The following is a 21,440-nucleotide window of genomic DNA, read 5'->3' on the forward strand; positions in this document are numbered from 1 at the left end:
AAGAAACAAGTTTTGAAACAAAGTTGTATTATGATAAGGTACTGTCCACATTGAAGACCATCTATCTCAAAGTTCCATGGTGAAATTTCTCACATCTTTTAAGTATGATTTTCTGGGTTATAGCTCATACTCTATAAGCCCAGGCTCAGAATGTCAGCAGGGAATCAGTAACTGCATAACTTCCTGAACTCTCATTCATTCATTTATTCTTCTCACTTCCTGTCATGGATCCCAAGAGGAATTCAGGAGATGTTGGGACGTCTTTGTCAGCCCTTAGTGGTCCCCTCCCTCAATCTCCCTTGTGATCCTTCCCTCTGTACTTTTCAGAAGACAATAAGAGGGAAAAGCTTCACCAAACACTATTTTGAATAAGAGACAGAGACAACTGACATGGATAGATACCCTCCCCGAAATGAGCATGGCTTGGGTTTAGAGTTGAGAGCTGCAGAGTCCAATAGAAATATAATGGCAGCCACATATGCATTTGTGGATTTCCCAGGAGCCGCATTTAAAAAACCAAAGGAAACACAAAAAATCACTTTTAATAATACATTTTATTTAGCCCAATAAATCCAAAATGTTATTGTTTTGACATGTAATCGATGTTTTTAAATTACAAATGAGATAGTTTATATTTTTATGATTCTTATTGTCTTCAAAATTGGGCATGTGTTTTATGCGCACAGCTCATCCCAGGTTGGATTAACCTCCCTCAAAAGCGGACGGCTACACATGGAAAATGGCTACTGTCCTAGACATCATATGTCCCCAGGAATCTGTGAGGGGATTGTGTTCTCAGAGGACAATCTAGTTTAGTGAATTATATTTTGAAATTGATTTTCTATCCAACTGAATCTCATTTGGTAGTCTGACCATTTCCAACATCTTTGGAATTTTATCACCATCTCAATGGTTTGGAAATATCTCCCAATGACCAAAACTATGTTAAGTAAGGACCAACTCTCAGTCCAACCTTCGCTTGATATACAGCTCCTCCAAATCGAAGCACCACTCCCTCTCTGTCATCTCATTTTAGTTCATCTCTAATTCATGAATTGTGTTCTACTCCCAACCAATTTTCATTCCTGGTTCTGCAAGAAAAATACTGTGAATTGCCACAGAAAACAACAGCATTTTATACTTATCTCTCTTCTAAAGGACCAGAGCTTGGGACAGATTTCAATCCACTGCTTCTGACTACAAACCCATTTGGAAGGAAGGTGAGAAAAATACAAATATAAGGAGGAATAGGAGTTGAACTGTCTTTTTGTTTAACCCCAGGCTGTTTCTTTGTTTTAGCCGTTGATGAGAGACAGCCTTGTTTCACAGTCTCTCTCAATTCCAGTGCCGTGAAAGGAAATCATTCACTGGTAATTCCCTCGAAGAGTTGGTAGAAGGATCAAGTCTTTTAAATTTGGTTTAAATACAGTTCAACAGAAATGAACTGCTCAGATGCCCCATCCCTGACACAAAGAAGTCGGGAGTAGATAAAAGTGTTCAAAGAAGCCAGTTTAATGGTGTTTACTTTTGAAACCTTTTATCACCCACATACTCTTATCTACCCCCTCTTTACCCAGATTTTTCCTTTTGGTGGGAAACAGGTTCTATTTTCAGTGGATCACTGGTAGATTGGTCCAGAAAAGGTGTATCTTGACCCAGATGCCAGGACTCAGTTTCTTCAGTGGACACATATTGCCTGGGGGCTTCCCAGCACATGGGGTTGAAAGAGCCTGGGGTCCTCTGTATGAGGCCATCACATTCGGACTTTGAATATATCACACAAAAAAAAGGAGACTTGAATCCCTGTCCAGAGAATAAAATCTGAGGTGCCTTGGTTGGTGCCTGGAACTTTTACCTGCATAGACTTTAGTTCCTGCCTGTTCCCTACAAAACTTGACCTCCACAACCAGTCCAGCCTCATTGATCCCTTTGTACCCCAAGCCACTTCACCACAGCTAAACCCACGCTAACACCTCACCCAGAACCGACATCTCTTCCTGAAAACCTGCATCCTGTGTCTTCATCTCCTTATAACATTTTAATATAAATATTGTCTCCCTATTTCACTGTATGTTCCTAAGGGCAGAGACAAGGTTTAGTCACCCTTGAGCTTCACCATAGAGGCTGGTATCTATGTTTCATTCATAAATTGCCTTGAATGAATGAATATTTATGAAAATGACAAGGAGAAATGATACAAGGGTGGCTTTGTACCTGTCTCATTATCATCATCTACCACAAACCCTGGAGCACAAAATCCTGTCTGGCACTATCATGAGGAGTGTGTTTCTTGGAGTCACAGGGTCTGCTCAAAATGCTAGATGCAAAGCCAGGTCAAGGGTTTTGGGGTGTGTGTGTTTTTTGGTTTTTGTTTTGTTCTGTTTTGTTTAAATTCACATTCATGACCAAGATGCAAGTTATTCACCTCTGGTCTGCAATAAGGGAATGTAAGGGAAGGACAAAGGAAGTAAAGATGGAGAAGAGGATGACATCTATTCACTCAAGTGAACACACACACAGAGAGAGAGACAGAGACAGAGACAGAGACAGAGACAGAGAGAGAGGATTGATGGAGAGAACAGAGGCTTACACATCCATCCATAATACAAAGCCAGGAACATATCTCCCGGGAGATGCCTCGGATTGCTAACCAGTCTCTGTGAGGAAGCTGAAGCTGCCCAGGCTTCTGTAACTCAGGACATTAAAGTAGTCATGAGGCTCAGCATAGTCATTTTCCCTCTGCACACTGCAGAGGCCAGAGGGGGTAGCTCCTGCCAGTACATAGTTTCCAGGGGACGAGGAGATGCTGGGGCTCCACTCCTGCCGTGCAGGGGGTGATCTCCTGAGGTCGCTTGCAGGGGGTGATCTCCTGAGGTCGCTTTCCGCCGAAGGGATTCTGAAAGATGTCTTCTAGAAACAAACAAATTAAAAAGTGAGTATATGGAAATGGTATTCTAAAATGTCCACCTGCTAAGTGGGCATCACTGGCTGGTGATGGCAAGTTTAGACTCATCTTGTCCCGAAGAAACCATCATGTTCCCTCCCAAAAAAAACTGCTCCTGCCCCTACATTTTTTATTCTGATTTATGGCACCAGAAACCTGGAAGCTAATGCTGAACTCCAATCATACATAAAACCCATCCAACTTTATTCCATTTCTGCTTCTGGTCTTCTCTGCCAACTGCACTTCATACCCGCCTGACTCTAGACTCCCTATTACTTCTAACCCAACTTCACACAGCTACCAGCAGTAATATTGTGAACATGAAAATTGGATCCATCCATACATCTGTGTAAGTCTCTTCAATAGCACCCACTACCTACAGGAGGGGCGCTTCATCTGGCATGCACAGTAGGACTTTAGGGCATTTGCAAATACCCTTAAATTGCATTAAAAAGTTTATTTTAGGGTGCTGGGGTGGTGGCTCAGTGGCAGAGCACTTGCCTTGCATGTGGGAGGCGCTCGGTTTGATTCTCAGCACCACATATAAACAAATAAATAAATAAAGGTCCATCAATAACTAATAAAACATTTTTAAAAGTTTATTTTAAGATGCATTCTTTGGGGAAGAATATCCATAATTTCAAACCTTCCCCACCGGAGACTGATTCCTCCAAAACACCTTTGTGACTTGGTCACACTCACCTTTCCAGCTTCCTCTCCTGCCTCATACCCCAATTCTTGGGGTCTAGATGCCAGAGAGCTACCACTTATTAAGAATCTTCTTTGAGCCCCACTTGGACTAGGTCATGAGTGGAACTCAGAAACCACTCTATCATGTCTACTTTGGGATGCACTAGAAAGGACAAGGGGAAGCTCTGTGCCTCAGCATGAATCCTGCACTGACCCTGCTTAGTCTGATTCCAGGCCATGCTTTCTCCTCAGCCAAACAGCTTCTCCTCTCACAGCTGCACAGTGCCAAACACTCTTTCTTGCCTCCCAATTTTGTGTACTGCTCTGCCCACTGTGCATTCCCAGGTAGTTCTATTTATTCTCCCCAACTCAGCTCTGCAGCATGTTATCAAGAAGCCTTCTCTGACCCCCTTCATCCTGTGAGCTGGAATATGGTGTTCTCTCTTGTAACATTCAATGCTGTCTTAGATTTATCTGTTTATCCTTCTATCTTCTCCATGTTCCAAAATGTGAGGTCACTGAAGGAAGGGTCTGGCTCTATTCTTCTTGGCAACCTCAGAGCCCTTAACAAATGCTTGATATGTGTCTTAGGGACTGAAATGCAGATCCAGGCCCCGGGCACATACGTGTACACACACACACACACACACACACACACACTTCTACAGTCTCATGTCTAAAAGAACCTGATTTTCTAAATCAAAGCAGAGTCTCATGACCAGCCAACTACAATTGTACTTATGGGACACTAGGGCAGAACAGTGGCATTTGTTTAGTAAAATCAGGGATGTGAAGTCAGCCATTACCTCCATGTGAGAGCATCATAGGTGAAGGTTGTGTTAAGACAAGGAAATTGAAGACCAGCAGGCACAAGTAGGATGACAAAAGAAATGCTTATTGACATCTCAGTGCAAAGATGACACCCCCTCGGCCTTATTGAAGAGTGCTGTAATGCAGGTCACCGACCCCACCATATGTCTGAATGACAGAATCACAAAGAGCCACACAGACTTGGAAAATAACAGCAACAAATGCACACCGAATTTCCTTCTGCCCACAACCACTGCTTCCAAGGTGGGAAATACTGTCCCCGGCATCATCTAGTGTCAAGCCCAGCAGGGCACAAATATAGGTTGCGAGGCTGAGAGGGAGGGTAAAGGCTGTGTGGATGGGCACAATGAACAAATGTCAAAAATCAGGGATGGAGGGAGGGTGGGCTGGGGTTGCAGCTCAGTGGTGGAGCATGTGCCTCCCACACACATGTGAGGCACTGGGTTCGATCCTCAGCACCACATAAAAATAAATAAATAAAATAAAGGGAAAAAATAATGAGGGATGGTGACTCACTGCAGGCCGGAAGGAGTTGGACCTAGAGACGCCATGGTCTCAGAAGCACATAGACACATCAGTGATCACTCCTTTCCAGTAGAAGTTGCTAAACCTTAACATAAATATGAAGAAGATGGTTATCAGTGCTCATGCTGTATGTAAAAGAACTACTACATCCCTTGATGCAATCCAATCCATTTTAAAAATATGAACCCTTAATTCTTTCTCAAAGAATTAATAATGACCTTTTATGCTTATGTATTCTTGGTAAGAATGGCCACCCTTGCCTTTTAATCTTAAAACTATTTTGAGTTCCAAAAGTCCTCTGAGAAATGCAAATATTCCTGAGCTGGGTCCCTCAGCTGTTCCACTTCCATTCTGTCCTCTGTGAGGGATCTATAATTATAATTGGTATAAAAAATAGGTCTGGGATTAATGCATTGATGTTGTCCTAGAGGACCAAAGGGAGCAGGAGAAATGGCAGCTGAGTCCCTCTAGGACAAACACTGGCCTCTAGGAGAATGCGAGAGTGAACACATTGGTTGGCTGAGCCACTGCACAGGATCTGGACATAGATACCTTTCTTTGCTCTCACCCCCCAGGGGCACTTTTCCCAGTATCTGCTTAGCCTAAAACATTTATTCATATTAAATCCATAGACTGTAAACAGTTTGGAACACAAGGTATTATGAAGTACTGTGGTAAATAAAATTTATAATAATTATAAGAACCTAATAAATAATGGTTACCAATACATGCCAGTAAAAAATGCCAAATGCCTTATTAAATGAATTGTTTGACTAAAGTTTTCCCACATCTTTATAAGGAAAAGCCATAATTATCCAGATTTTACAGATGAGGCTTAGTAGTGGCTCAGCTACTGAAGTTACTGAGGAGCTGGGACCCAAACTTAATTCTGCCTGATTCCAAAGACTAAGACCCCAAAGAGTGCAACCTGCTGGCTTCTAGAGTCTGTAGGAAATGTCATTGATGTCATGCTCAGATTCCTACACCTGAATGGTTCTTCCATTCCCCAGAAACTGGGAGCATTAGGCTGTGAGCTTATAGCTGCCTCTTCTCTGGTGAGCTGCTCTTGGCCTTTCCTGGTGAGCAGTCAGTGGTCATTGACTAGCTGACGCAGGTTTTCAAAAGGCCAGCTCCTTCCTTCAACGTGCAACCAGCTTTGAATATAATTCTTGCTTCAGTCAAGCCTCAAGCTGAGGTCACATTCATGCTGAGCTTTATTTCCTTACCCTATATTGTTCCCTTCACTACCCTCCATCTGAGGACCCATCCCAGTAAATCATTCTCCCCAGTTGCTCCTGAGAAGGATGCTGCAATGTAGCCATAGGGAGGTGACTGGGGAGGGCATACTTCTCAGTGAAGGCAAAACTGACTCCAAGACTTGTGAAGAAATGGGATGAGACCCAGATGGAAGGGAACTATGAGCTGGTGCACCAACTCTGGTATTTGAGAAGTATGGGGTGAACAGAAATTCTTAGGACTCTGGGAGTGAGTGGATCTTGATAAGGTCCTCTGATACACTGAACAGAGAAAGTGACAGGCTCAGACACATCACCAACTTCCAACCAAGTGTGGAAGTCAAAGCTCTTCCTTGGCAGCATCTAAAGAGACACTCGTCTTCAGCAGCTGAAGACCAGGCCCAGGAGTTAATTGTTAAGAGTGACAGAACCTCAAAGGTCTCACAGACTGGGCAACGATTTCATGCCAAAACCAAGGTCTTAATAGGAAAGGAGGAGACTCTGAATCCTGGGAGGTAGACCTCTGGGTAGGTGCAAATGAGAGCCTTGAACCACCTGCTTCACTTGCACCATCAGGAGCGGCAGAAGGGGTCCCCTTTTCCCTGATAGAATATAATCCCTGCTCGGATCTGCCTCTACCTCCACCATCAGACAGGGTAAAATGTTGTTCTACACTAATGGTGGAAGTGATGGTTCTGCTAAGGAAAGGGAAAGGTTATTCAGAAAAGGACTCGGCTTAAATGTACTACTAGCAGGAACTAGGAGATTTTTGCCTGGGAGTAAATCCCAAAAGTGATGGACCTGGGGTGAGTGAGAATATGGAGACTAGATAAAGGCTAATTTGCCAACATGGGCACATATCTCATGACACAAGATTTCACACCTTCACGAGGGCCACAGGAGAAAAGTAAGAGTATACTGTTTTCAATGGAGATGCTAACACTGCTCCGGCAGTGCAAGAAGAAAACAAAATGCTCAGAAAAAGGAGAATGATACAATGAACCTACCAAAATCCAGGATGGGGGAAGCTAAGGCCCCTGGGTCACATCTGACCCACTGTTGGTTTTTGTACAGGCCACAAGCAAAAAATTGTATTTACATTTTCAAGTGATTAGGGAGAAAAAAAGAATAAGTAATATTTCATGACACATGAAAATTGCAGGGAATTTAAATTTTAGTGTTTATAAATGAGGGTGTATTGGAACAAAGCCATATTCATTCATTTAAATATTATCTATAGTGCTTCCCCACTACAATGGTAGAGTTGGATTTTTGCAAGAGACCATATGGCCCACAAAACCTAATTTACTATCTGGCCTTTTACAGAGAAACTTTGCCAATTCCTGTAGTAAGTAATTTCAAAATTCCAACAGTTGATTATGTTGGATCTCCTAGGGCAGATCCAGGGAGCATTTCTTGTCCTAAGGTGGGAATGGATGTGCTAGGGAGGGCCATACTAGCATCACTGAGAAGTCCATGATCTCTCTCCTCGACAGGCAGGGGCTGAAGTAGGTGATGCTTCTGCAGAACTGGATCCCTAGTAGCAATGGGATGCGGACACCCCAAAATAAGAAGGTGCAGATGGCAGCACTTTAGAAACGAACTGGATGTAATTACTGCAGGGGGAGCCAAAGAAGCCTGTTTCAGGGGATATTAAGATGGATAACAGAGCACAGTATTCCCAGGAGAAATGTAGATGGGCAGCCAACAAGAGCATTGCTTAGATATTTAATCAAAGAACATTAAGAATACACAAGAGAAGGCTGAGGTCAGTCAGCCCTAAGGAAAGTTTAGATCCCTTGCCCAGTTTCCAGCTATCTAATCAGTATAGGTATAGATAAAGTCCACTTGTCCCTGAGCTCTGGTCTCCAACCATCTCCACCCTCTTCTGTGCCCTAAGAAAACTGCCCTACATATACTGCATAAGTGGGTTCAGTCAATGTTGAACAGTAGGGAGATGGAAGAAAAGAGATTGAGGTAGTGGTTTCTATTCCCTGCATTCTCTCTGCAGGGTGGCCTTGGACTGGTTGTGACACTCAATTGCTGATTACAGCATTTCTCAAGGCAGCTCTTCCATATAACTCTCTTTCCAAGTTCCAGTAGTGCCCTATGATCTCCCCTAAAGAATAAGAGGTGGTTACAACACACTGCTACACCCCCCTTTATAGTTTTCTTTGTAAGTCCCCTTAATAAGTGTTTTAGTGAGCTTTTTCACTGCTGTGACTAAAAGTCCCAACAAGAACAATTTTAGAAGAGGAAAAGTTAATTTGAGGGCTCAGTGTCAGGGTCTCAGTCCATAGACCAAGCTCCATTCCTTGGGGCTCGAGGTGAGGCAGAACATCATAGCAGAAGAGTGTGGTGGAGGGAAGTGGCTCACATAATGATCAGGAAGCAGAGAGCGAGACTAAGCTCAGCTCACCAAATATATACCCAAAGGCTTTCCCCCAATGATGCACCTCTTCCAGCCACACCCTACATGCTTTCGATTACCACTCAGTTAATCCCATCAGGGGATTGGCTCTCATGACCCAATCATTTCATCTCAGTGTTCTTGCATTGTCTCACACATAAGCTTTTGGGGGACACCTCCCATCCAAATCACAACAATAAGCGTCCTCGAACAACCCAATTTCAAACTATGTGTTCCATGTGGAAGCTTGAATAATGCATGCAAAAAATGTTTTGAATGAGGAGAAAGAGAGCATTGGAGACTACAGTCAACACACAGGACAAAAGCAGAGAGGACCTGAACTAAACAGGAAGCAGCAGAAATGTCAAAAAGCGGGCTGGGAAGTAAAACACTCCATACAGGAAACAACGGGACTTGATAGATACTGTCTTTGCACATTTTCTTATTTCTCGATTTCCATGTTGACCAAAGTTAATCTGGGTGCCTGGCATGAAAATGAACCAGCCTTGAATACTTAACAGAAAAAAACGTGTTCCGTTGCCTCTAAAGAGGCTTTAATCCTTCCATTCCAGAGCTGCAGAATGCTGGTAACAGCAGAGGACATCTGTTCACCAGCCACCATAGCAGCTCCCTTCCCAGCTTGCAGATCAATGTCATCTTTCCTCCTCTCCCCCTAGCCTATCACTTCTCTCGTTCTCACTTTCCCTTAGAGGTTTCATTTCCTGACCATGTCAATTGTGACACCTGTGACATAAATGAAAATACTATGGATTGTGGGCTTCCTTGTTAGTACCAGCCACATCTCAGCCCCACTGGGTCCCCCGCAGTCTGGTTGACCACCTCTGGTGAATGATTAAAAATACATGGCATCATCCCTGTGAACCAGGCAGATCAGTAACCTCAAAGCTTGTCTTATAACCACAAAGAGAGGGTTTGAATTGTGACACAATAGAGATTTTTGCAAACAAATTAATGTACCAAGAAATCAACTGTAGTATAAAGCCTCCTGTAATTTACACAGGGAAATCACCATTGTGTGAGCTTTTCCTACATTTGAAGAATCTTTAGTTCCTAAAGGACCAAATTAGCAAGGTCCTTACAGGTGCCTTTGAACAGTTGGACCTGTGACTAGGGAAGACCTGAGAAATTTGTACCTCTCTGAGGATGCATGACTTTGGCTCTGCAACCAAAATATCTTTCTGCATCCTCATTTCAATCTCTTCTTGGTCAGGTAAGATTAGGGTGAGGAGTCCTGGGCTCTCATCATTTATGAATCAGGTTGAAGACAACATATGTCAAATAGAACATGTAATTTTTTATATTATACCCTTGATATTGGTGGTAGATTAAGAAAAACAGAGTAGGTTTATGAAAACTGACAGAATTTAAGATGTTAAAAATTAAGCTAAAAGTCCAAGATGAGTCCCTGATAACAGATTTTAATATGCAGGAAAAAGTGTAATCTCATCAGTAGCATTAATAACAGTAGAAAAACATATACAATGAGGTCAAGGCAAGGATATAAAATTAAGACTGTTTAAAATGCAAAATACCTTGAGGTCTAAGCTAGAGAATATTATAATGATACTTTCTTATTAAGCAATTCTTATTTATGTAATTCATCCAAAATCTGAGACCTGGGGAGAAAATCAAGTGTGTGGTCTTCAAAAGATCAACATGAGTAAAAGCAAAATAAAACAAAAATTCAACTAGAAGTTAAATTAGAAAAAAAGAGAAAAAATAGAGGGTGGTTCTTTTCTGGGAGAGAGAGAGTAAAAGCGAGTAAGAACTCACAACAGGAAAGCAAAATGGAACCAGAGACTAAGGACACAAAGTTTGACCAAATTCCTCTCTCACTGGGATTAGCAAAGACCTAGTCAGATGGAGGGAAAGTGACTGGTTAGGAATTAGGAACTGAGGGGCTACTGTGACTCCTGTGAGGATCTTGGCCCCAAACACCCCAAGGTATAGCAAAGGTGAGCCAGCTGAATCTGCCTGCTTGTAGGAGTCAAGTTTCAAATGCAAATGTGAAACATGACATCCTAAAGAGGAGTTCTGCCTCTGGTGGACCTTGGTTGACTGTGTTACTTTGAACCAAACCTTCTCCTGAGAAAAGCTAGAAAAGATCAATGAAATATTAGAAACATCTGCTTGAAGAAATTAGAGATCTGAAAAATCAGTGAGGAACCTAGTGGTGAAAGAAGAAACCCAGAGAGACAGATGGTAAGAATGTGGGGACATTTTCCCCTGGAGAGAATTGTCTGAAAGTTATAGCTGAGAGGCAGATAAGCTGCAGAGAGCTTCTGAAAGAGGGACAAAAGTTGGGTTCGGAAACCTCCTTGGAAGGGAGGACTTTGGAAAACTTCATGGGTGTTTAAGTGGATCCCAAAGGACCAAGAGCAAGGGAGTAGCAGAAATTGAAATCCAGCTCAGAAGCCCCTCAACATTGATTTAATTAGGGTGACCTGGGATTGTTAGTGCCTCTAGACCTGCCACCCACCAGGTACAAAGGGAATAGTCTCTGGAAGAAGATGATATTACCAGAGCCTCAAATTATTGCTATCGTTTTTCATGTAGAATTCACTGCACTTAATGAAAAGCACTAGTTAAGAAGATAAGTTATGACCCATAAACAAGTAAAAATAGGCAATAGAAAAAGACTCAAGGAGGATCTGATTAATAAAATGATCAGGCACAAGCTTCAAAATAATTGATTAATATTTTCAAATAATTTAAAAGACAAGATTGGGAATTTTGACAGACTATGAACTATTTAAACAAAGAATAGATACATCAGAAGAGATACTTAGGAACCTGGAAGGTATGTCAGAAGAAAACATCTACTATAAAATATAATGAGACAAATGGGTGGAAAATACAAAAAAGACTCAGAGTTGTGTAGGAGAAAAGTGAAAATGTCTAAAAATACCTGTAATTAGAGCTCCAGAAGCAGAAGAAAGCAAGATTGGAGAAATAAGATATGAAGAACTAATGGCCAGGATTGACCCAAAACTGACAAAAACCATCGAAACACAGATTGAAAAGGCACTCCACCCCAGCTCCAAACAATAAATACAAAGATGACTACACCTAATTATATCACTGTTCAATTGCTGAAGAAAGACAAGGGAAATTTAAAAGAACCAAAAGGAAAGAAAAAAAAAAAGACATTTTCAAAGTAGCAAAAACAAGACCTGGTTTCTCAACAAAAATATAGGAAGCTAGACAATGGAATAATATTTTCCATGTCCTGAAAGAAAATAATCGCCAACATAGAATTCTATACCTGGCAAAACAAATGTATTATTTTTACATTCGGGGGGAAAATATTTTTAGACAAACAAAAACCAAAATAATTCCTCACCCACGACCTGCAGTAAAGGAAATACTGCAGGACTTACTTCAGGCACAAGGAAAATGATCCTAGTTAAAACACAGGACATACAGGACAGAGTAAAGAGCAACAGAAAGGGTGGATCTAAATGAATATTGACTCATAAAACAATAAAATCCATTTCTTTGGGGATTTAAAATGTAGACAAAACTGCAGGGTGTGGTGACATATACCTATAATCACAGCAACTCCAGAGGCTGAGGCAAGAGGATCACAAATTCAAAGCCAGACTAGCAACTATCTCAAAATTAAACATTTTTTTTTTTTTTAAAAAGGGTTGGGGATGTGGCTGAATGGTTAAGCAACACTGGATTCAACCCTCAATACAAAAAAATAAAAAATGTACAGAGAACTTAAAGGCATAGTAATAACAGCAATAAGTTGGAGAAGGAGGGAAATAAAAAGAGTTAACATGCTCTAAGATTCTTGTATAACCTAGGAGATGATAAAAGCACTAATTTATTAGTACTAATAGAGATATTAATAAGTCAGGGGTACATAGCTAACAAATAGGTTTTTTTTTTCACTACTTCAACTTTTTTCTTTTTTAAATTAAATTATTTTTTTATTCTAATTTGTTATACATGATGGCAGAATGCAATTCATTTCATATTACACATATAGAGCACAATTTTTTCAAGTCCCTGATTGTGCACAAACTATTTTCCCACCATTCATGTTGTCATCAATGTACTTAGGGTAATGATGTCTAACTTATCATTCCTATCTCCTTGCCCCTTCCTTTCCTCTCTCTCCCCTTTGCCCTATCTAAAGTTCCTCCATTCCTCCCATGTCCCCCACACCACCACCACCCCACCCCTCCCACCCCCCTACCCCCGCCCCACCAGCCCTGCATGACCATTGTGAGTCAGCATCCTCATATCTAAGAAAATATTAGGCTTTTGTTTTTTGGGGATTGGCTTGCTTCACTTAGCATTATATTCTCCAACTCCATCTATTTACCTGCAAATGCCATGATTTTATTCTCTTTCAATGCTGAGTTCCATTGTGTATATATACCAAAGTTTCCCTATTCATTCATCTACTGAAGGACATCTACGTTGGTTCTACATTTTAGCTGCTGTGAATTGTGCGTCTATAAACACTGATAAGGCTGTATTCCTGTAGTTTGCTGTTTTTAAGTCCTTTGGGTATAAAAGGAGGAATGGGATAACTGGATTGAATGTTGGTTCCGTTCCAAGTTTTCCAAGGAATCTCCATACTGTTTTCCACATAGATGTGGGGGAAAAGGCACACTCATACATTGCTGGTAGGACTACAAATAGTTTTGTTTTAATAATAAAGAAAACTATTTTGAATTAAAGACAACCTTAATTCAAAAGATGACAGGTAGAATGGGGGGAAGGCAAACATGAAGAAAAGATGGTAGGTATAAATCCACACACATCAGTAACAACAGCACCAAGTACATAGTCCAGAGGGAGTGATTTTGGACTATAGAGATGAGTTATTAACTGACCACAACCATCCTTGGAGGAAGAGTGGGTCAGAATCTAGGAAGAAGCTCTGGGATAAAGAAGGAAAACAGTTTGGGGAACACAGGCTGCATTCCCCAAAAAGTTTGTGTAGTGAAATGAATAAAGGAGAGTTGGGCTACTCGAAGAACCCAAGAGATCAGCCAGACCAGGGAGTGAGGACTCCCCTGTTCATTCCAAGCAAGAGCTTCCAGTTTGTAACAGCAAGGACACTGACATATTTCTTCACCATTACAAAGCTTTCATGTGAAATATGCCACCCGTTCATCACAACTTTGTTATATAGAGCACACAGAATGACAAACCCCATTTTACATATGAAGAAGCGAAGACCTGGAAAAAACCAGACACTCAGTGCCAAACTAGAAACTAGATCTTTCAATTCTCCCTCCATTACTCTTTCCACCACAAGACCTCTAACCTAAAGCAACAGAGGATTTACAACCCATTGATCTTGCCATGCATCTGTTGACCCCAGATTTTTAGTGTTAATTTCCCATTCTACAGAAGTGCTGGGCTACTCAGCCCCAGCTAAGAGTTGTGAAAATTAAATGAGCTACTATAAAGAAAGCCCTAGCACACAGTAGACATCCTCTAAGATGCATGAAACTTATAGTAGATGAACTCCCAGAGTAGTGGCTTAAGGGTCAGGCAGGAACCAGCAACTGCAGAGAGCAAGACAGGTAGGATTCAGGTTCAACCTTCCAGGAGCTTCCAGCCTGGAAGAGGGACAAGGGAAGAACCTAAATGCATTCAAAGGCAGAACAATGCCAAGAAAATGGTACAAGGGGCAACAGGGGAGGTCACATCTGGCTCTCTCTCTCTCTGGACAGAAAGGACACTGAAAGCACCAGGGTGGTAGGGACAGAGATGTTCTTGACTGAAGTGTGTAGCCAGAGTCATTACCTTTTTAGCCAATGCCACCATCCCGATGACTGCTATGAAGATGACCCCCAGCACTGCAAGCAATGGGACCTGGAACCCGACGCTGCGCTCTAGAGGGAGGACAAAATAGAGGTGCGTGTCAGAGACCCAAAGCAAAGCTGCCTTCCCCAGGGAAGCCTCAGCTTCAGGGCCCAGGGACCCACAAGTGCTTTTCTCCAACCACAGGCCTGGAGTCTTTAAGTCCAACTCTTTGGACAGCAAAGAGTCCACCTGGACTATCAGGAAATCAATGTCTTATCTCCAGGTATTGTCATGCCTCCTGTATTTGAACCAGAGCACATTCTTTTTAGCACTCCTTTCCTCTATTCCACAAGATCATTTTCAGTAATCACGAAATGAAAGAAATAATACCATCAGAAGAAAATCCAAAAAGTGAGCGATTTCTTGCATTACACTTCATATACAGAGCCATATCATTAAAATCAGTTTAATTAGAAATGCAATAAATTAATATCAAATTACTAAAAGAAAAGGCATGTGACTTTTCTCCTTAACCCTTATTTCAAGCTCAGCTGTGAAACTCTGGAGGGAGGAAGGCTCTGGAGCCTTAAACTTTGCTGTTTTATCAGCCCCTGACACATAATAGATATGAAATATTTGTAGCATGAATGAGAGTATGAACAAGCAAATCTCTTTAAGACATAAAATATAATGGAAAGAAAAAAGAGGCAAGAGGGGAGTTTTGAAGGCATGAGTGATATTTGATTTAAGGAGAATATGAGAGAACCCAAACAGTTGTCCTGATGCATGCTGTGCTGTGGGTAGAAGAGTTTCCAGGCCACTTCATCCCTCTTCTAACTTCACCCCAGGGTTTTAGGCAGGACCCGAGAGTCCAGGGCAGACTTGGAAAACAAGGGTCTAGTAGAGGCCTGGCCTTGCTACCTTCTAAGGTCTGAAATTGCTAGAATGGCTGCTAAGGTCTCCAATCCCCTAGGACAAGGGCAGTATCTGTCCAAAAGCCAAATTCCATGCTCCTCCCACTCTGAGGACTCAGTCTCCATAGGCCAAGCTGGGCATCACTGACCACAGCAATGAAGTTCACTCAGTGGGAAAGAAGGCAGGTAGGAACCAGACAGCAGTCACCTTGCAGGAGTCAGGGCAGGCTGTAGAGGGCTACGCACAGAGCCCAGACAAGACCTGTGCTCGTAGCTGAGGTCAGAGCCAGGCTAGGGGCCAGGATTGAGATTGGATTCTCTTCCAGCTTGTTGATAGAAGCAGAAGGTTAATACCATGGCCACATTTAAGGGGAGGTTATGATAATGAATTTGTTTAGGTTTAGAGATATAATTAGGACCAGAAAGTATTTTGGATATTAAGAATATCAACTTCATTGGAAATTTCTGTCTGAAGTTAAAACTCCAATTCTTCCATTCACAGTCATATTCAATGATCAAAGACTTCAAGGTCTTTGGAACAGAAGCAGCCGTAGAGCAAGCACCAGAACATGCAGCTAGAGAAGAGGTGGATTCTGCAAAAGGATACTTAAGACTTGTGCTTAGTATCAGGTGAGCTGTAGGGTTAAGTTCAATTCTAGCTTAAAGGTTAAAAATAGCTTACATGTGGTAGTTACTGGAAACTTGGACTAAGGTTTGAGATTAGGGTCAGAAAAAAGTCAGGGTTGGAGTTAGTGCGAGTAATTATAAAGGTCTTGCACTCTGGATAAGCAACTAAGCCCTTGAGAAACAGGAGGAAAACTACAAGTGATCAGTGGTGGCCCTGGGGTCTGCCAGGGCAAAAAGAGTGGAAATGTGTGGCACTTGGGCAGGAGTGGAGCAGGGGTCCAATAGAATGTCTTCTGAATGCTCCCCCCAGGAGGCCCCTGAGGTACAGGGCAGACACTTGCCCCTTCATTTCTCCATTTTCCCATGGAGAATGGGACAAGTGCCGCTGTGGCCAGGGACAAGTATGCTTGCTAGGAGCATCAGTCCCTGGACATGTTTTAGCCTATATTATGTTTTCTCATGTTTTAGCCATGAGAAAACATAATATAGTTCCCCTGTGGGCTCCAGTTCCTGGGGCCTCCATGCCATGCGGGTAGGAGGTGATCTGTCTGGATCCCACCCTATCCCCAGTCCTGCAGTAGCTGATGGGCCCTTGGGCATATGACAAAAGCCCAAAATGGTAAAGACCATCAGGTGGTTATGCTTGCTGGTCCTCTGCTGTGTTATTGTCTAGATCTCCTCTAACCACAAGGCAATAAATAGTATAATAACAAGTATTTATTAAGTTAAGCTTATTATGTGCTCAGCACAGTTACAAGACCTGATTCATAACAGCTCATGAGATTGTTCACCACATTTTATGAATGAGAAAACTGAGAGAAAGCTAAGTAATTTACCCATTCCAATATCAAACCCCAGCAATGTGATTCCGGAACCTAGGCACTTAACTACTCATGGCATTTGTCCTCGGTTGGGACCAGCCAAGAAGTGACATTTGAAAGGAAACTTTAAGGTAACCTTTCATTTTCCCAATATACACATACTTTGAAAATTAATCCCCAACATAATTGATGTCAGAAAGTAGACATTCTGAGTTTGGAGGTCCATGGAAGTAGAACACCTGTGTTAACATCAGCTCTACCACTCTGTGCAACTAGATACAAGCCTAGGTTTTCACCTTCATCAAACAGTCAAATAAGAATCACATTCACAGTCAACACTTACATGGTGCTTATCATGATCCAGGCACTGATGTAAGGACATTTTCTTGCAGTAGATAATCCAATCCCACATTAGCACCTCATAAGGTCTTACATACATCCTTATTGCACAGATGGAAAAAAAAAAAAACGATGCTCAGAGGAGCTGAGTAATCTTGTCTGAGGTCAACAGCAAAGAAGAATTTGAATCCAGGCTGTCTGGTGTCAGAGTTTGAGCTCTGAACCACTCCCTATACTATCTCTCAGATAGGATAATAATCCTTTCGAACTTTGGGAGAAATGGTTTAAGCATCCAAGTGGGTAAGGACTGAAGGAATTTTGGAAGCTCTGAAATGCAACACCAATGCCAATTATTGTACATTAACTAGCTCTGATCTTTATAAACTTAAGGGCTAATTATAATGTGCATGATTGACACTAAATCAATAAATGAGCATATGACCTTACCAATCGGTCTTCCTTGTAATATAGATAAGCTGTGCTTCCCACTCAAGAGCAGTGGCTCTCAGTCCTAGCTGCAAATTGAATCACCAGGGATGCTTAGGGATCACATCACATCCTTGTTTGCCCCTAGAGATTCTGATTTCATTGGTCTGTGTGAGGGCCCTGGTATCAGAATTCTTTAAAAACTCCACAAGTGATTCAAATGTGCTCCAGGACTGAGCTTCGCTCCCCAGACTGTGTCAGGATGGCATTTTCTATGCTGCTCCGAGGAAATACCTGAGCTTCCTAGGACCTCCAGGAAGATGCTCCCCTTGTAAATCCCATCAGGGTAGGTGTGATAGATGCAGAAGTACTCCCCTGTGTCATTCATGGTCAGTGACTGGAAAATTAGGCCAAAGTGAGGGCCCGGGGCCACCCGCTCACGGAAGGCCGGGTTGATGTACCACCCATATTCAGTATGACAAATGGCTAGAAGTTGGTCCCGCTGTTCCCAGTTGACTTGGGTCACTTCAGCCATGGTGAAAGAGAGATGACACTGTAAGACGACCGAGCCACCTTCCTCTGCAGAAATGTTCCCCTTCATCACAAATGTGCCTGTTGTAACTTTTAGGAAAGAGAAAAGGGGCACACGTAAGTTCCAGGTCACCCATGGGCCTATAACCTCCCTATAGAAATTCCAAGGGGGCCAGGATTGGTTTTAGGAAAGATTGTTTCTCCAGGCCATCCTATCCCTCCTCTAAACAGACAACTATTGTTTCTGTTTTCATTTTGAGAGGCATTCCTCTTCCTCACTGTCAACTAAGTCTCCCAGCCCCAGCCCTTGGCCCTTTCTGGTCCTCTTGCCCTTTTCTATACACCTCCATTTTGTCCAGCCTGGCTCCTTTCCTCCATCACCTCTGCTTCCAGAGCTTTCTTCTGTCTCCCCCCGCCCCCACCCACTTAGCGCCTTGTCAAATCTGCATTTCCTCTCCTGCATCCCTGAGGACCGCAGCCCAGAGACACCTCCCTTGTCCTTTCACATTCACTGCCTGGGTTGTATAATTAGCACTTTATTAAGGGCCTGGCTGAGGCTGCGAGACTTAGCACTTCGCCCTCTCAGGACATTCTGCCGTCTAGCCTCATGAGCAGCTCTTTGATTATTTTCACATCCTTATTTTGTCTCCCCCAGAGACAGCACCACATCCTTGACTTTTCTGTGTACTCCAGCAGCCTACTCCGGCGCTGGGTTCCTTTGAAGCAAAGCCTGGCTATTTCATTGATGGACATTGGGGGTATCTGGAAAATCCTTTGGGGAAGCCAAGAAATTCAGGGGAAAGGAGGCTTAGCCAGAAACTCTGCTTCTCCCAACCAAAACTATTCTCTCCAATGCTCACCACCCCCAGCATCCCGGGGCACCACTCCAGCCTTAAAAGGTTCAGAAAGCAACATTAATTTGTTGGCACTACAGTTTTTTTTTTAAATATTTCTGTTTCCCCCTTCTCAGAAATATTTGTCTAAGGTTTTTGGTCTATAAGAAATCAATTTAACAAAAAATTACGTCTGTAATGGTCGATACTTCTGGAATCTATGAGGAAGATATTATTGATCCATAGGAAACTACTACCAACAACCTGGAAGATTCCTCAAAGATAGAAAAGAAGCAGGAGAGAGCTTTTAAAAGTAAATTGTTTATTCTTCCTTTTTGCCCTCCTTCTTACTCCCCTCTCCTTCTCCCGCCTCCGTTCTAATGCTGACTGGTTGCAACCCCCCATCCTGAAGATCCACAGCCCTGAGGCTCAGCCATCCAATACAGGTACATCTCATTCTCAAAGGTCTTTTCTCACTCGAGGGTACACAGGACTCTGAGAACCATGTTTTCTTGCTTCAAACTGGTGGCAAGCACCAGTTCCCTGCATGAGTGCCCTGGTCTCTAGGTCAAGCTCAACTTTGTTCTTTCCTCCTCCCCAGTTCAATAGCTTTCCAGACCTTACCTGAGGCGAGGAGGAGAGCCTGCCTCAGGCCCTGGGCCCAGATCAGGAGCAGGCACCAGTGCATGCTTCTGCCCAGGGGGCCTACAGGAAGCAGATGTGGCCTCTTCTGTGACTGAAACTGGCCGACTGCAGATGGCAAGATGAAACCGAGCCTGTGAGGAAAGAGGGTCTCGGAAAAACTGAGCTCACAAAAGCAATGTCAGAAACAGATAAGCTCTCGACAAGTACACAATCTACATAGGGTGAGCCACAAGAAAGACCGTGAAGGAAACACATTGAAAAGTAAACAAAAATGTGGTTAGAGGTATACTAGTCTTTGGTGACTGTTAGTCAACTGATTACTTTAAATTCTGCCTTAATGCAGTTTTTAAAAAATCAAACTTTAGTATCTAAAGAGTTCAAGGGCCCCAGAGCAGTACCTAAGATTCTGGAGAACCTGTTACTAATCCAGAACATCTCACTAGGCTCCCTTGACTTCGCCCTGCTGAAGAGTCTGCAACCTAATGAAAACTTGTAAGTGGGGGTACTTACAGGTCAGACACCGTCTGGGACAAGGGTCCAACAGAGCAACTCTCCCTTGAATGACGTGTTCTCCTCAAATCTTATCCTTCGGTCTTGTGTACCTGAATTGAGACTTGTTGAACTTTGGATCAGTTCCTCGGATGCAGTAGACTCAGGAGACGCTACAAGAGCAAGTTCTCCTGTCCACAGTGACCCCGTGAGTGTCTGAAGTATGGAGAAGAGTGAGTCCTGCTGATCTAACTCTGGGAAAGGATTGGTTGACTCTTTTCTGGGGCTCCTGGCTCATCACTAGGTCTTGCTGTTGACTCGCCCTTCCTTCTTCTCCCCTTCTCTGTCTTCCCCTCCCTTCATTCATTTAAAAGTCCCTGAGTGCCTGCAAAGTACCAGACTCAGAGGCTCTGAAGATACCAAGGTGAGAAATTATGGTCTTACAAAGCTTCCTCTCTGGTGAAACCACCTGAGAGAAGAGATGGAGGACCATATTCATGGGCTTCCTAGACTCTCAGCACAGCTATCCTGGGCATGCTCCACGGTAGGTATCCCCCAAATCTGCATCTCTTCCAGGGGAAACATCCAAAGCTTAGTCCTGTCCCTTTCATTCCAGCCACATTCAGTCTCCAGTCCTCCTTCTCCCCTGCAGAGGACTCAGGCCAGCTTCTTCCCCTCCCTGGGTTCTTCCCATTCCTCACTCTATACATGACTGTCGCACCCGCCTTCAGACCCTTATGCAATGTACACCTTACCAGCTTCTCTCTGCCCACCCAAACTCGACCTGTCCTTTAAGGCTCACATCAGGAGACATCTCCACTACCTTTCAACAGCCACAATGCCATCAGTTGAAGAAGTGATAAAACCTAACTAGTGTCCAAGGGGAAGTGCTGGGTTGAACAGGAGGCATTTTGTCCAAATCAGTTGCCAGACAGAGGTACCAGAGGTGGGAGAGCCACAATCAGCTAGTGGGAATGCAGCACAGACAAAGGTAGATACTCAGATTCACAGCCCAAGTTTCTATAGTGGAGCAGGTGGGGCCAAAAAGGTGGGTTTATCTTACACAATGAGAAATCCAAAGAAACCTAGAGTTGCTTTATTAAAAAAAAAAAAAGTTTCAAGAAATTTCCTATTTATTTCTAAGCAACTAGTCCACATAGGGACATGGTCATGTCCATTTTGATCCATTGAGCTATTCCTTCAAGGGTAACAGTGAACAGACTATGGAGTAATAATACCAGGGACCAAAGTCATCCTGGTTTGGTGACCTCGGGAAAATTATTCAGCCACCCCATACCTATTTCCTCATCTGCATATAAGAATAACAATACTTCCCTCAGAGGGTTGTTATAAGGATTTAACAAATGGATGTCCGGTAAGGTGC

At 42.9% G+C, this 21,440-nt stretch overlaps 1 protein-coding gene across 1 annotated transcript in view; it reads right to left on the minus strand.

The window, feature by feature from the left end:
- Nucleotides 1-535: 535 nt before the first annotated feature.
- The window catches only part of Tigit (T cell immunoreceptor with Ig and ITIM domains), a 28,066-nt gene continuing 7,161 nt past the window's right edge, over nucleotides 536-21,440 (minus strand). Inside the window, exons 2-5 of the mRNA XM_027936176.2 lie at nucleotides 19,547-19,698; nucleotides 17,853-18,179; nucleotides 14,432-14,520; nucleotides 536-2,910 (exon numbers count right to left, since the gene is read on the minus strand). Coding sequence (XP_027791977.2) covers nucleotides 2,647-2,910; nucleotides 14,432-14,520; nucleotides 17,853-18,179; nucleotides 19,547-19,698 — 832 coding nt within the window. The 3' untranslated portion in view covers nucleotides 536-2,646. The remainder of the gene's footprint in view (nucleotides 2,911-14,431; nucleotides 14,521-17,852; nucleotides 18,180-19,546; nucleotides 19,699-21,440) is intronic.

Source organism: Marmota flaviventris, chromosome 8 (assembly GCF_047511675.1).
Source record: "Marmota flaviventris isolate mMarFla1 chromosome 8, mMarFla1.hap1, whole genome shotgun sequence".
NCBI lineage: Eukaryota > Metazoa > Chordata > Mammalia > Rodentia > Sciuridae > Marmota > Marmota flaviventris.